The sequence below is a fragment of the Cetorhinus maximus genome, chromosome 13, assembly GCF_964194155.1.
Source record: "Cetorhinus maximus chromosome 13, sCetMax3.hap1.1, whole genome shotgun sequence".
NCBI classification, from domain to species: Eukaryota; Metazoa; Chordata; class Chondrichthyes; order Lamniformes; family Cetorhinidae; genus Cetorhinus; species Cetorhinus maximus.
Window position 1 is genome coordinate 271,816 of NC_135891.1, and position 12,887 is coordinate 284,702.

The 12,887-nt window shown below is 46.1% G+C and overlaps 1 protein-coding gene across 1 annotated transcript in view; it reads left to right on the forward strand.

The window, feature by feature from the left end:
• The window catches only part of eif6 (eukaryotic translation initiation factor 6), a 119,312-nt gene that overhangs the window by 74,040 nt on the left and 32,385 nt on the right, over positions 1–12,887 (forward strand). Inside the window, exon 4 of the mRNA XM_078554762.1 lies at positions 10,229–10,405. Coding sequence (XP_078410888.1) covers positions 10,229–10,405 — 177 coding nt within the window. The remainder of the gene's footprint in view (positions 1–10,228; positions 10,406–12,887) is intronic.

The following is a 12,887-nucleotide window of genomic DNA, read 5'->3' on the forward strand; positions in this document are numbered from 1 at the left end:
GAATGAATAATAAAAATCCTGCACTCCAGATCCCACTACCTTGCGGGATGTCCTGCCCCATGTACCCAAAGGTTTGTGGGTTGAGAATCAGCCTGTTGAGTAACATGAAGACCCATGGCAGAAACTCTCGCCTCTATGCAGATGTTATCCTTGAATCGAGGGCCAGCTGCTGATAGCAATGATATGGATGATGGGTGGAATGGCTGCATCCTGTGTTGTAAGATTCTCTGATTGATGCTAAATGACAGCAGCAAAGAGCTGGTTTAGATTATTCACAGCAATTCAAAGCTAGCCTTCAACATATTGCTGGAAAAACTCATCAAATCACAAAATACCTAAAATGTTTGAGCTCTCAGTACATTCAAAGGGTTGCTTGATCATGTAAACAGCGCCTCTGCAGGTCAACTTTATTTGTGAAACCTGTATTACAGAGAAAAATGCATTTCACTTGCTGCAGTGCTGAGGAAAACACAATAGATTTGTTCTTCCATCATCCAATCCAAAAACATCTACTTCACTCAAACCCCTTTTCAAATTTTGAATGGCAATGAACTCCCCCTCTTCCCAATCCCTACCTTTGCAGAAGCGTAGTCTACAACTCACTGAACTATAACACGGACTTGCTAGCAATAATGCAGAGCAGTTACCGAGAAACCACAGCCTTCTGAATTCAGCCTAAAACTCTCAGGCACAGTCACTGGGTACGCCATAATCTGAATTCCTTGCTGAGATTGCAGTTCATAATAACTCTCTCACTCACTCTTTCTAGTATTCAAAGCACTGCACTTGTTAAAAATTAATTTTTCATGCTTCAGGCAAGCAGTTGTGTGATTTCCAGGAGTTTAGATTGAAGCAATGTTGGCTTATTTCTTTCCCTTCCCTTGAGCTTGATTCCTGCTTTGGGTTCGGTTTCACTAGCACCAGGCGCCCTCTGGTGTTGCTGTCAAGTGGCTGTTAATTCATGTGTGACAATTACCAGCATATTCAACGATAGGAAGCCTCGCAGCTGTGCCCAACAATGTCTATACCCCCATCCTCTTGACAACAGTATAGACTGCTGATCGAAGTTTCTTTTTTAAAATTCATTTGTGGGCTTCGCTGGCTGGGCCAGCATTTATTGCCCATCCCTAATTGCCCTTGAGAAGGTGGTAGTGAGCTGACTTCTTGAACCGCTGCAGTCCATGTGGTGTGTGTACACCCACAGTGCTGTTAGGGAGGGAGTTCCAGGATTTTGACCCAGTGACAGTGAAGGAACGGGCGATATATTTCCAACCCGTTCCCAAGGTTCAGGGCTGTGCTCAATGCTGGCTTTAAATGAAAAAGCTTTAAGCTAAGTCTACATCGTCCAAAAATCTGCTGCCTGTATTCTAACTCTCACCAAGTCCCACTCACCCATCTCTTCTGTGCTCACTGGCTTACATTGGCTCCCAGTTTGGCAATGCCTCAATTTTAAAATTTGTATAGATGTTTTCAAATCCCTCTGTGGTCTCTCCCCTAACTACCTCTGATTACCTGCTCATAGATTGTTCCCCCTGCTCTCCCTGGTGGCAGTTTTCAGTGAGAGATGCAGCCAGCTTGTCTCAGCCAATATATCAGTTATTATTGTGGCTGATCAAAATCTTCATTGCAAAAACAAACTTACATGGATGTATTTGTTGGTTCCACTGTGGTGTGGGTGGTCAATCTCTATTTCCTTTTTTATTCATGGGATGTGGGCATCACTGGCTATGCCAGCATTTATTGCCCATCCCTAAATGCCCTTGAGAAGGTGGTGGTGAGCTGCCTTCTTGAACCGCTGCAGTTCATGTAGGTCCGCCCACAGTGCTGTTAGGGAGGGAGGTCCAGGATTTTGACCCATTGACAGTGAAGGAACGGTGATATATTTCCAAGTCAGGATGGTGTGCGGCTTGGAGGGGAGCTTGCAGGTGGTGGTGTTCCCATCTTTTTGCTGCCCTTGTCCTTCTAGATGGTAGTGGTCGTGGGTTTGGAAGGTGCTGTCTAAGGAGCCTTGGTGAATTCCTGCAGTGCATCTTGTAAATGGTACACACTGCTATCACTGAGAGTTGGTGGTGGAGGGAGTGAATGTTTGTGGATGTGGTGCCTTTGTCCTGGATGGCGTCAAGCTTCTTGAGTGTTGTTGGAGCTGCACTCACCCATCACACTCCTGACTTGTGCCTTGTAGATGGTGGACAGGCTTTGGGTGTCAGGTGAGTTACTCACTGCAGGATTCTCAGCCTGTGACCTGCTCTTGTAGCCACAGTATTTGTATGGCTAGTCCAGTTCAGTTTCTGGTCAATGGTAACCCCCAGGATGTTGATAGGAATTCTACTGGAACTTCAGGGTATCTGACAAAGCTCCAGGGTTAAATATCTCATCTTTACAGTTGAGAGGTCCAGAAGCTCTGAATAGGGATTATCAGCCTCACACTGGTGATTTTTCCCCCCACTTTCTTCACTTGTTATTCATTAGTGCTGATAACCTTTGTGAGTCCTCCTCTCGTGTTAAAAACAGCTTTGGCATCCACCAGACATTGTATGCTACATCAGCGAAGTTTTTAGTTTGATTCTAAATCATTGTTGTGCTGCTGCTCCTTAAGAATGGGTTCAGCTACACAATTCATGGGTTCAGATTCAGATTTTGCTTGTAGGCTCAAGCTTGCTCTTGAATCTGTTGTCAGGTGTGAGTAAACCTTCCTGCTTTGGAAAGGTTGGAGGAGTTCAGGTCATCTAAAGCTGCAGTTTTCCAGTTGTCTGTTGGTGTGATTTGGTTGTGAATGCATAATCCAGAATTGGGGTCCCAATCTTCAGGGCTGATTAGAAGAGAGGAATGGGAGAGAGGTGCTTACAGCAGTAAAGGGCTGGGAAGACTAACTCTGAATAACGTGTCCACTCTGATCCCATTATCCTTAACTACCAATTGAATTCCGTCACTAATGCAGCAATGTGTGAAAGCTTTTCCATCCCTATCCTGGAAATCTCTTAAATTTAAAATGTTGCCTCATTCTAGACCCACCCCCCCCCCCCCCCCCCCCCAATCACAGATTACAATCTGCTTCTCTTTACTTGGATTAGGATTACTGCTCATTCAACAGCAGCTGGGTCAAATGGCCTGGTTTTGCTGTTGTATTCCCTCCCAGGGGCCATGGATATGTGGCAACCACCCTCGGCATTATTTTTGAGTTCTTATTTTAATCTCTGGAAAACTATAAATGGAATAGTGAAGCTGCATTTCATCCAGTTGCTGAGTGTGCAAGCAGTGTGATATGTGTTTAACGTAATTTGCATTGTGCATTTGTAAAGCAGTGAGACAGTTACTGAATAATGTTTGGAGTAGATGGAACCTCTTTGCAAGTGTTGTAAATTAGTAGTGTTTGTTAGTGCTTGTGGTGAATTATCTCTCCCCTCTCGTGACTGGGATTCATTATTGATAAACTCTTAGAGTCACTTGTGGTAGATCAAATTTTGAAATTTTAATCTTGTGACTTTCCTTATGTGAACCCAGGGACTGCCTGACAGGAGCAGAGCAGAACACAGCCATGGTACTGGTTCAAAACCACAAAACTTTAAACTTATACAGCCTGGTGTTACATTGCTGTTCCCAGCACTGGATGGTTTAACACATGCAGACAAGGCACAAGTGCTAGTGGCATCTGCCTGTTCTCTCTGCACTGGTGGGGCTGCTAAATGTAAAGGTGGAAATAACTTTTCTTCTGCTGGGCTGGCACCATGTTAAATGTACAGGTTGTATAGTGAGTAACTCTAGTCTTTCAAGCTGTTCCTCCCACTTTTCTTGTCCCTCCTCCCAGAAGATGCTATTTGTTCCTTTTTGGTTCCACAAGCACAATCAGCCCTTCAGCCCCCTTTTGCTCATTTCTCTGGTGTGAGTTGAGGCAGTGATTGTTGGTAGCCAGATTGAACAGGAGTTAGTTAGGCTTATTCTATCACACCCAGTCTCCTCTCACCATTTTGCAGTAGTGATGCCTGAATAGATATTAGGATCAGGAACTCTGGCTTCTTCTGTATTCCCCCCAAGTATCTCGGCCTTTCCTACTTAAGATGAGATAAATGCGTGAAACATCAGTTGCACCTACCCAGTCAGTGTGGCACAGACTGGGTATTAAAAGCAAACAATAGTTTCCTTTGAAGAAGATGCACTGGAAAGAAAATACTATGCAAGATCAAAGCTGGTTTATTCAATAACTTGTAAAAATTCCCTTTGAAAATCCTAGCTTTTACCAAGTCCATAGCACAGGAACATACTGATCTAAGCTAGTAAGGACAGTCCAGTGGGGAGTCAAGTTCACAAGGAGGATGGTTCCTTCAGTTGGCACTGTAGACCTTCCTCTAAGTCATGCTTCCTCCATGTACACCTTCACCTCCAGGAGTACAGAGTATCCCCATCATATACAGACGTGGAATGATTTCAGTTTAAACACTGATGACACCAGTAGCACTTCTCAATTCTGCAAGCATTCTCCATCTTGGTGTCATTAGCCTGCCATCTGACCTCGAGTCATGGATAAGACAAATCTTCTTTCATCCATGTCCAAATGCAGCATGACCTGGACAATGTCCAGGTTTGGGCTGACAAGTGGCAAGTAGCATTCGCACCGCACAAGTGCTAGGCAATGACCATCCCCCCAACAAGAGAGAATCTAACCATCGCTCCTTGACACTCAATAACATTACCATCACTGCATGCCCCACTATCAATATCCTGGGGGTTACCATTGACCAGAAACTGAACTGGACTAGCCATAGAAATACTGTGACTACAAGCGCAGGTCAGAGGCTAGGAATCCTGCAACAAGTAACTCACCTCCTGACTCCCCAAAGCCTGTCCACCATCTACAAGGCACAAGTCAGGAGTGTGATGGAATACTCCCCACTTGCCTGGATGAGCGAAGCTCCAAAATCACTCAGGAAGCTTGACACCGTCCAGGACAAAGCAGCTCCGCTTGATTGGCACCCCATCCACAAACATTCACTCCCTCCACCACTGACGCACAGTAGCAGCAGTGTGTACCATCTACAAGATGCACTGCAGGAATACAGCAAGGCTCCTTAGACAGTACCTTCCAAACCCACGACTACTACCATCTAGAAGGACAAGGGCAGCAGATAGGTGAGAACATCACCACCTGTAAGTTCCCCTCCAAGCCACTCACCATCCTGACTTGGAAATATATCACCATTCCTTCACTGTCACTGGGTCAAAATCCTGGAACTCCTTCCCTAACAGCACTGTAGATGTACCTACATCACATGGCCTGCAGTGGTTCAAGAAGGCAGCTCACAACCACCTTCTCAAGGGCAATTAGGGATGGGCAATAAATGCTGGCCCAGCCAGTGACGCCCATATCCCATGGATGAATTTTTAAAAATTGTGTATTGGGGAAAGGGAAGTCATTTCAGTTGGATAAAAGCAAAAAACTGCAGATGCTGGAAATCCAAAACAAAAACAAAAATACCTGGAAAAACTCAGCAGGTCTGGCAGCATCTGCGGAGAGGAGCACAGTTAACGTTTCGAGTCCGAATTAACCCTTCAACAGAACTAAGTAAAAATAAAAGAGAGGTGAAATATAAGCTGGTTTGTGGTGGGGGGGGGGTGGAGAGAGAGAGAGACCACAAGTAGAGCTGGATAGAGGGCCAGTGATAGGTGGAGATAACCAAAAGATGTCACAGACAAAAGGACAAAGAGGTGTTGAAGGTGGTGATATTATCTAAAGGAATGTGCTAATTAAGGGTAGAAAGCAGGACAAGCAAGGTACAGATAGCCCTAGTGGGGGTGGGGGGAAGGGATCGAAATAGGCTAAGAGGTAGAGATAAAACAATGAATGGAAATACATTTAAAAATAATGGAAGTAGGTGGGAAAAGAAAAATCTATATAAATTATTGGAATAAACAAAAAGGAGAGGGAAAAATCGGAAAGGGGGTGGGGATGGAGGAGAGAGTTCATGATCTAAAATTGTTCAACTCAATATTCAGTCCGGAAGGCTGTAAAGTGCCTAGTCGGAAGATGAGGTGCTGTTCCTCCAGTTCGCATTGAGCTTCACTGGAACATTGCAGCAGGCCAAGGATGGACATGTGGGCAAGAGAGTAGGGTGGAGTGTTGAAATGGCAAACGACAGGGAGGTCTGGGTAATGCTTGCGGACAGACTGAAGGTGTTCTGCAAAGCGGTCACCTAGTCTGCGTTTGGTCTCTCCAATTTAGAGGAAACCACATTGGGAGCAACGAATGCAGTAGACTAAGTTGAGGGAAGTGCAAGTGAAATGCTGCTTCACTTGAAAGGAGTGTTTGGGCCCTTGGACGGTGAGGAGAGGGGAAGTAAAGGGACAGGTGTTCCACCTTCTGCGGTTGCATGGGAAAGTGCCGTGGGAGGGGGTTGAGGTGTAGAGGGTGATGGAGGAGTGGACCAGGGTGTCCCGGAGGGAACGATCCCTGTGGAATTCCACCAGGGTGGGGTGTTTGGTGGTGGCATCATGCTGGAGTTGGCGGAAATGGCGAAGGATGATCCTTTGAATGCAGTGGCTGGTGGGGTGATAAGTGAGGACATGGGGACCCTATCATGTTTCTGGGAGGGAGAGGAAGGTGTGAGGGCGGATGTGCAGGAGATGGGCTGGACACGGTTGAGGGCCCTGTCAACCACCGTGGGTGGAAAACCTCAGTTAAGGAAGGAGGACATGTCAGAGGAACTGCTTTTGAAAGTGGCATCATCAGAACAGATGCGACGGAGGCAAAGGAACTGAGAGAATGGGATGGAGTCCTTACAGGAAGCAGGGTGTGAGGAGCTGTAGTCGAGGTAGCTGTGGGAGTCGGTAGGCTTGTAATGGATATTGGTGGACAGTCTATCACCAGAAATTGAGACAGAGAGGTCAAGGAAGGGAAGTGTCAGAGATGGACCATGTGAAAATGATGGAGGGGTGGAAATTAGAAGCAAAATTAATCAATTTTTCCAGGTCCAGACGAGAGCATGAAGCAGCACTGAAGTAATCATCGATGTACCGGAGAAAGAGTTGTGGGAGGGGGCCGGAGTAGGACAGGAACAAGGAATGTTCCACATACCCCATAAAGAGACAGGCATAGCTGGGGCCCATGCGGGTACCCATAGCCACACCTTTTATTTGGAGAAAGTGAGAGGAGTTAAAGGAGAAATTGTTCAGTGTGAAAACAAGTTCAGCCAGACGGAGGAGAGTAGTGGTGGATGGGGATTGTTCGGGCCTCTGTTCGAGGAAGAAGCAGAGAGCCATCAGACCACCAGAAATCCACTGTTATCATGGACCTTGTCCCAATCCCATTGTTGTCAAAGGAGAACCAGACTATTTACAGCCTTGGTTCAATCCTGGAGTAAGAGTGACTGCCCTTGATATCAAGGCAGCACTTGATGAGTGTGGCATCAAGGAGCCCTAGCAAAACTGAAGTCAGTGGGAATTGGGGGGAAACTCTGTACTAGTTTGAGTCATACCTAGCACAAAGGAAGATGATTGTGGTTGTTGGAGGTCAATCATCTCAGTTCCAGGACATCACTGCAGGAGTTCCTTAGGATAGTGTCCTCAGCCCAACCATCTTCAGCTGCTTCATCAATGACCTTCCTTCCATCATAAGGTCGGAAGGGGTGGATGATGGCTGATTATGCTATGTTCAGCACCATTTGCAACTCCTCAGATACTGAAGCAGTTTATGCCTGTATGCAGCAAGACCTGGGCAATATTCATGCTTGGGCTGATAACATTCACACCACACAAGTGCCATCTCCAACAAGAGAGAATCTAACCATCGCCCCTTGACATTCAATGGCATTACCATCATTGAATCCTCCACTATCAACATCCTGGTGTTTACTATTGACCAGAAACTGAATTGGGCCAGCCATATTAATACTGTGGCTACAAGAGGAGGACAGAGGCTGGGAATTCTGCAGAGAGTAACTCGCCTCCTTACTCCCTAAAGCCAATCCACTATCTACAAGGCACAAGTCAGGAATGTGATGGAATAGTCTCCACTTGACTGGATGAGTGCGGTATCCACAACACTCAAGAAGCTTGACACCATCCAGGGCAAAGCAGTTCGCTTGATTGACACCATCCACCACCTTTCAACACCCACTCCCTCCACCACCGACAAACAGTGACAGGAGTGTGTACCATATACAAGATGCCCTGCAGCAACACCCAAGGCTCCTTCGACAGCACCTTCCAAACCCACTACCTCTAGCACCTAGAAGGACAAGGGTAGCAGACACATGAGAACACCACCACTTGGAAGGTCCTCTCCAAGCCTCTCGCCATCCTGACTTGGAAGTATATCAGTGTTTCTTCACTGTCGCTGGGTCAAAATCCTGGAACCTCTCCCTAATAGCACTGTGGATGTACCTACACCACATGGACTGCAACTTGGGTCATCTGTGTAGCATTATTCACAGGCTGCCAGCACAAGGAGAAATGGAGCTGAAAATGGGCTCTGTCCTCTCCTTCCATTGCTCTCCAGGAAGACAAAACAACAGAGCACTTTTAGGATACAGAGGTCACCCCATGATCCAAAGAGCACAAAAAGCACAGCAGTTGCCTATGATTTCAGCATTGGTCAAGAACTTGTTGTTCAAGGAGATGCCCAGCCTCTGCCTTGCTGACCCTGTCATGGAGATTTCCTGACAGCAACACCCCTGCAAGTCCACTGCTTGATACTGGGCCCCTGGATAGAGAGCTAGTGAGTAGCACTGCCCTACATTGCACTTAAATCCCAAACATAGAAGAACTCTGCAGCATTTCCATTTTCCACTTGCGCTAATGTTTTGTTGTAGACAATGAAGTATTTTTGAACTGCACTCACTGTTATGATGTAGGGATCCTGGTGGCCAAGTTGCTCACCCAGAGGGGGCACTTATGAGAGTGCTATGCTCCCTTGGTACTGACCCTCCCACAGTGCAGCACTCCCTCAGTACTGACTCTCCAACAGTGCAGCACTCCCTCAGTACTGACTCTCCAACAGTGCAGCACTCCCTCAGTACTGACCCTCTGACAATGCAGCACTCCCTCAGTTCTGACTCTCCGACAGTGCAGCACTCCCTCAGTACTGACTCTCCGACAGTGCGGCACTCCCTCAGTACTGACCCTCCGACAGTGCAGCGCTCCCTCGGTACTGACCCTCCGACAGTGCGGTGCCCCCTCAGTACTGACTCTCCGACAGTGCGATGCTCCCTTGGTACTGACCCTCCCACAGTGCAGCACTCCCTCAGTACTGACCCACCGACAGTGCAGCACTCCCTCAGTACTGACCCTCCGACAGTGCAGCACTCCCTCGGTACTGACCCTCCGACAGTGCAGCACTCCCTCGGTACTGACCCTCCGACAGTGCAGCACTCCCTCGGTACTGACCCTCCGACAGTGCAGCACTCCCTCAGTACTGACTGTCCGACAGTGCGGCACTCCCTCAGTACTTCACTAGAATGTCAGCCTAGATTATGTGCTCGGGTCTCTGGGATGTGATTTGAACTCATGAGCATCTGACTGAGAGGCAGGTGTGTTTACCCACTCAGTCACAGCAATGAAAATTGAAAATTAATGTACAAACCTGTTCAAACATAGTCCCACATCTGTGTTTATAACACATTCTATATGTATCTTATTTCTATCTTTTATTTATATCCTGTGTTCAATCCCATTTTTGGATCTCGTTCCCCTCCAATTGCTGTGCACTTTGTCCATTGCTGGGTGGAAAGTTGTGATCTGTTGTTTTACATGGGACAGAGCCACTCAGTCGTCATACTAACAGATTCAAGGCCCCACTGGGGAAGCGTTAACAGGTCACTCAACCATAAACGGTCATTTTGAGGCATGGTGAAACTTCACAACGAGGTAAAAGCTGCAAATGGACTGTGCTTGTTCTGAATCACAATGAGCTATAGTAGTGCCTACCATTTTCACCTTTATTGATGGAGTTTAGCTCTGTGTTCCTGAAAGCACTTTGTTTTATAGACCTGTGTCTATATGTAGTTGTCGGGTTGGGGTGTGGAGAGACAAACTGAAGGAATTTGGGGAGTGGAGAAGGGCTGAAGGCACAGACTAAGGAAATACATTGCTTGAAGTCTTTGTCTCTTCTGTCTTTCTGGCAATCAATTTGATATATTCGGCCTCGATGCGAGGTAACTAAACCCAAGCTGCCTCTTGACTTTCCATGTTTCTATGAGTTCTTAGACTAAACACTTTTGTTTTCTTCCTCTTTATGTAGGAGACGGAGGAGATCTTGGCTGATGTGCTGAAGGTGGAGGTTTTCCGACAGACCGTTGCTGAGCAGGTTCTAGTGGGCAGTTACTGTGCCTTCAGTAACCAAGGAGGCTTGGTCCATCCAAAGACATCCATTGAAGACCAGGATGAGCTCTCATCTCTACTTCAGGTTCCTCTGGTGGTAAGGCCCATGTTGTTTCCTTGTTCTCCGCTCTCCATGTGTTGTTTCAATTTGTGTTTCTTGTTCTGAAGATTGTCAGCCAACAGCTGACCAAGTGTTTGACTGAAAGAAGCTGAGATCAGCTATTCCTAGCCTCAACTCTTGTAAACTCTAACTGGGCCGGTGACTGGGGGAACAAGACAATCCCTTGCTTGGCTCAGCTGGTAAACGTACTGCTGACAGAAGAAGTTAGCCATCTGGACCAGGAACGTGCCAGGATTAATCCCTGTAAAATGAGTTAGCTGATTCTAGCTGGGCTGGTGAAAGGATTGTGATAGAGCTCTCTACTCCTGGTTTAACCAGGGGGTGGAAATAGATCAGCCAGGATCACCCGGGACTAGCAGTTGACATCAAGAAACCATTGCTGAGGCATGTGACTAGATTCAGAACAACTGTAGCGTGTCTGTCTGTGCCATGTGCCTGGTGCTGGTCCATGGGGGTGTCTGGACCGAGTATTACAATGATGCCATACATCAGAGTGTTACTACAGGAGTCCAGATACGCTGTGCTGAATCTGACTAAAGCGAGAACATTCTCCTAAAATAACTTTGACAGACCACTTCAAACATTTTTAGGTTTGGGGGGAAGTGTTACGGCCGCAGCTGATGTTATTCGCAGAGCAAGCCTTTTATCCCAGAGGGAAACTTGCCTTACTGATCATAACTTTTTTTTTTATACTTTGAAAATGAGAGAAAAACTACTGATCCCAGAAGCATAGAATCACGGTAACACTTCTGGGATTTTAAAATTTTAAAAATTATTAACGAAGGAAAATAAACTTAAGCACACAAGATTAAAATTACACAGTTAAAACAGTCTTACAAAACCTTTCCCAAAAAAGGCCACTTGGTCAAAACACACAAGTAAACTACTTGGCAACAGCTCCTTTATCGATTTTAACTATAAAAATCCGATAATATTACCCACGGCAAAACTGCTGTCACTTTGTTAAAGGTATACCACACGACTTCTCACTCTCTTCCACTCTGCTGTGGATCTCCCAGAAAGAAAGGTTCAGAACCAGACTGCTTTCTGGAAACAAAGACTTCTCTGGCTTGAAACTGGATGACTGCTTTCTCAGCACAGAGCTGATCTCAGGACATTTCCCCAACACAACTGAACTAAATGCCTCTCCTTAAATATCCTTTTCCCTTTTGTCTTAGATTCCATTGTTCTAAGCACCTCTTTGAACTCAGTTTTTCCAAAATATAAAAATCTTTCATGTCTTCCTATTGCCTCCACTTTTGGGTAAAATAAAATTTAATAACCTTCTCTTGTTTACTTATGAAACCTTTGTAAGTTGTAAAAGTCCCTTGTCGTTTCTAAACTCCCTTTGAAATTTAATAGCTGAAAAAGTCAGGTCCTTACCTATCACCTAATGCAAATTTTTAAACCCAATCTATTTACTTGTAACTCCACTTCACCATAGCCTCTCATTACAAATGCATACATCTAGCACCTTTACCCTTCATCTCTCTGCTTCCACAGACAAGCTATCTTTACTAACTTCCCTCAGTTTAATTACCCCACCCCCCCAACATACACACACACACATTGACAGCCTTCTTTACAGAATACCACCATATTCCCAAAAATATAATTTTTTAAATCCATCTTCACAGGCAGACAGGAAAGTGGAGTTGAGGCCGCAATTAGATCAGCCATGATCTTAGCAAATGGTGGAGCAGGCTCAAGGAGCTGAATGGCCAACTGTTGCTCCTAATTTGTGTGTTCGTACATGTCTGTCTGTGCGCGTGCCTGCATTCATGTCTGTGCGCCTGTATATGTGCACCTGTATATGTGCACGCACATCTGTCTGTGTGTGCATGTTTGTGTATGTGTATGTCCCTGGTGGAATAGCATGCCAGCAAGGTACTGCATCTGAGGACAATTCAGTCCCTCGATGGGAGGGTGTAGAATTGGCATTTTACATTCCTATTTTACTAAAGTGTCCCCATGTGGTTGATGAGGAAAGTAGAGCATGCCAGCCAATCTGTTCTATATATCTTTCACAGACTGACCTGCCTGCCTGCTTGCCCTCTGAAATGGCTGCCATTATATAGGCTGCTCTGCCCCCCTGAACCCACGGTTTGTAAAGGTCAGCACTTAAAACCACGACTCTGAGGGATTTCTCTTCTTTCATCAGCTGCTGGTGAAGTCAGCGACCTTGTTTGAATCTCAGGCTCTGCATTGATATTAATTAGTTGTATCTGTGCAGCTTGCTGCCATGGTAACTGAACAGAACAGCCTCTCTCAATGTCTGTTTATAGCAGTGATGGTATAATCTGTCCCTTTCACTCTGTGCTTCAGGGATGTGAGTGACGCACCAGGGTTTGTGTTTGAAGCAGCTGCCAGCTTTCGATCAACACACTGGCACTGTGATCAGGCAGCAACTGCTCGCAAAGCCACTCAGTCCCCTGAGCAGGACCGGGCAACAATCCAA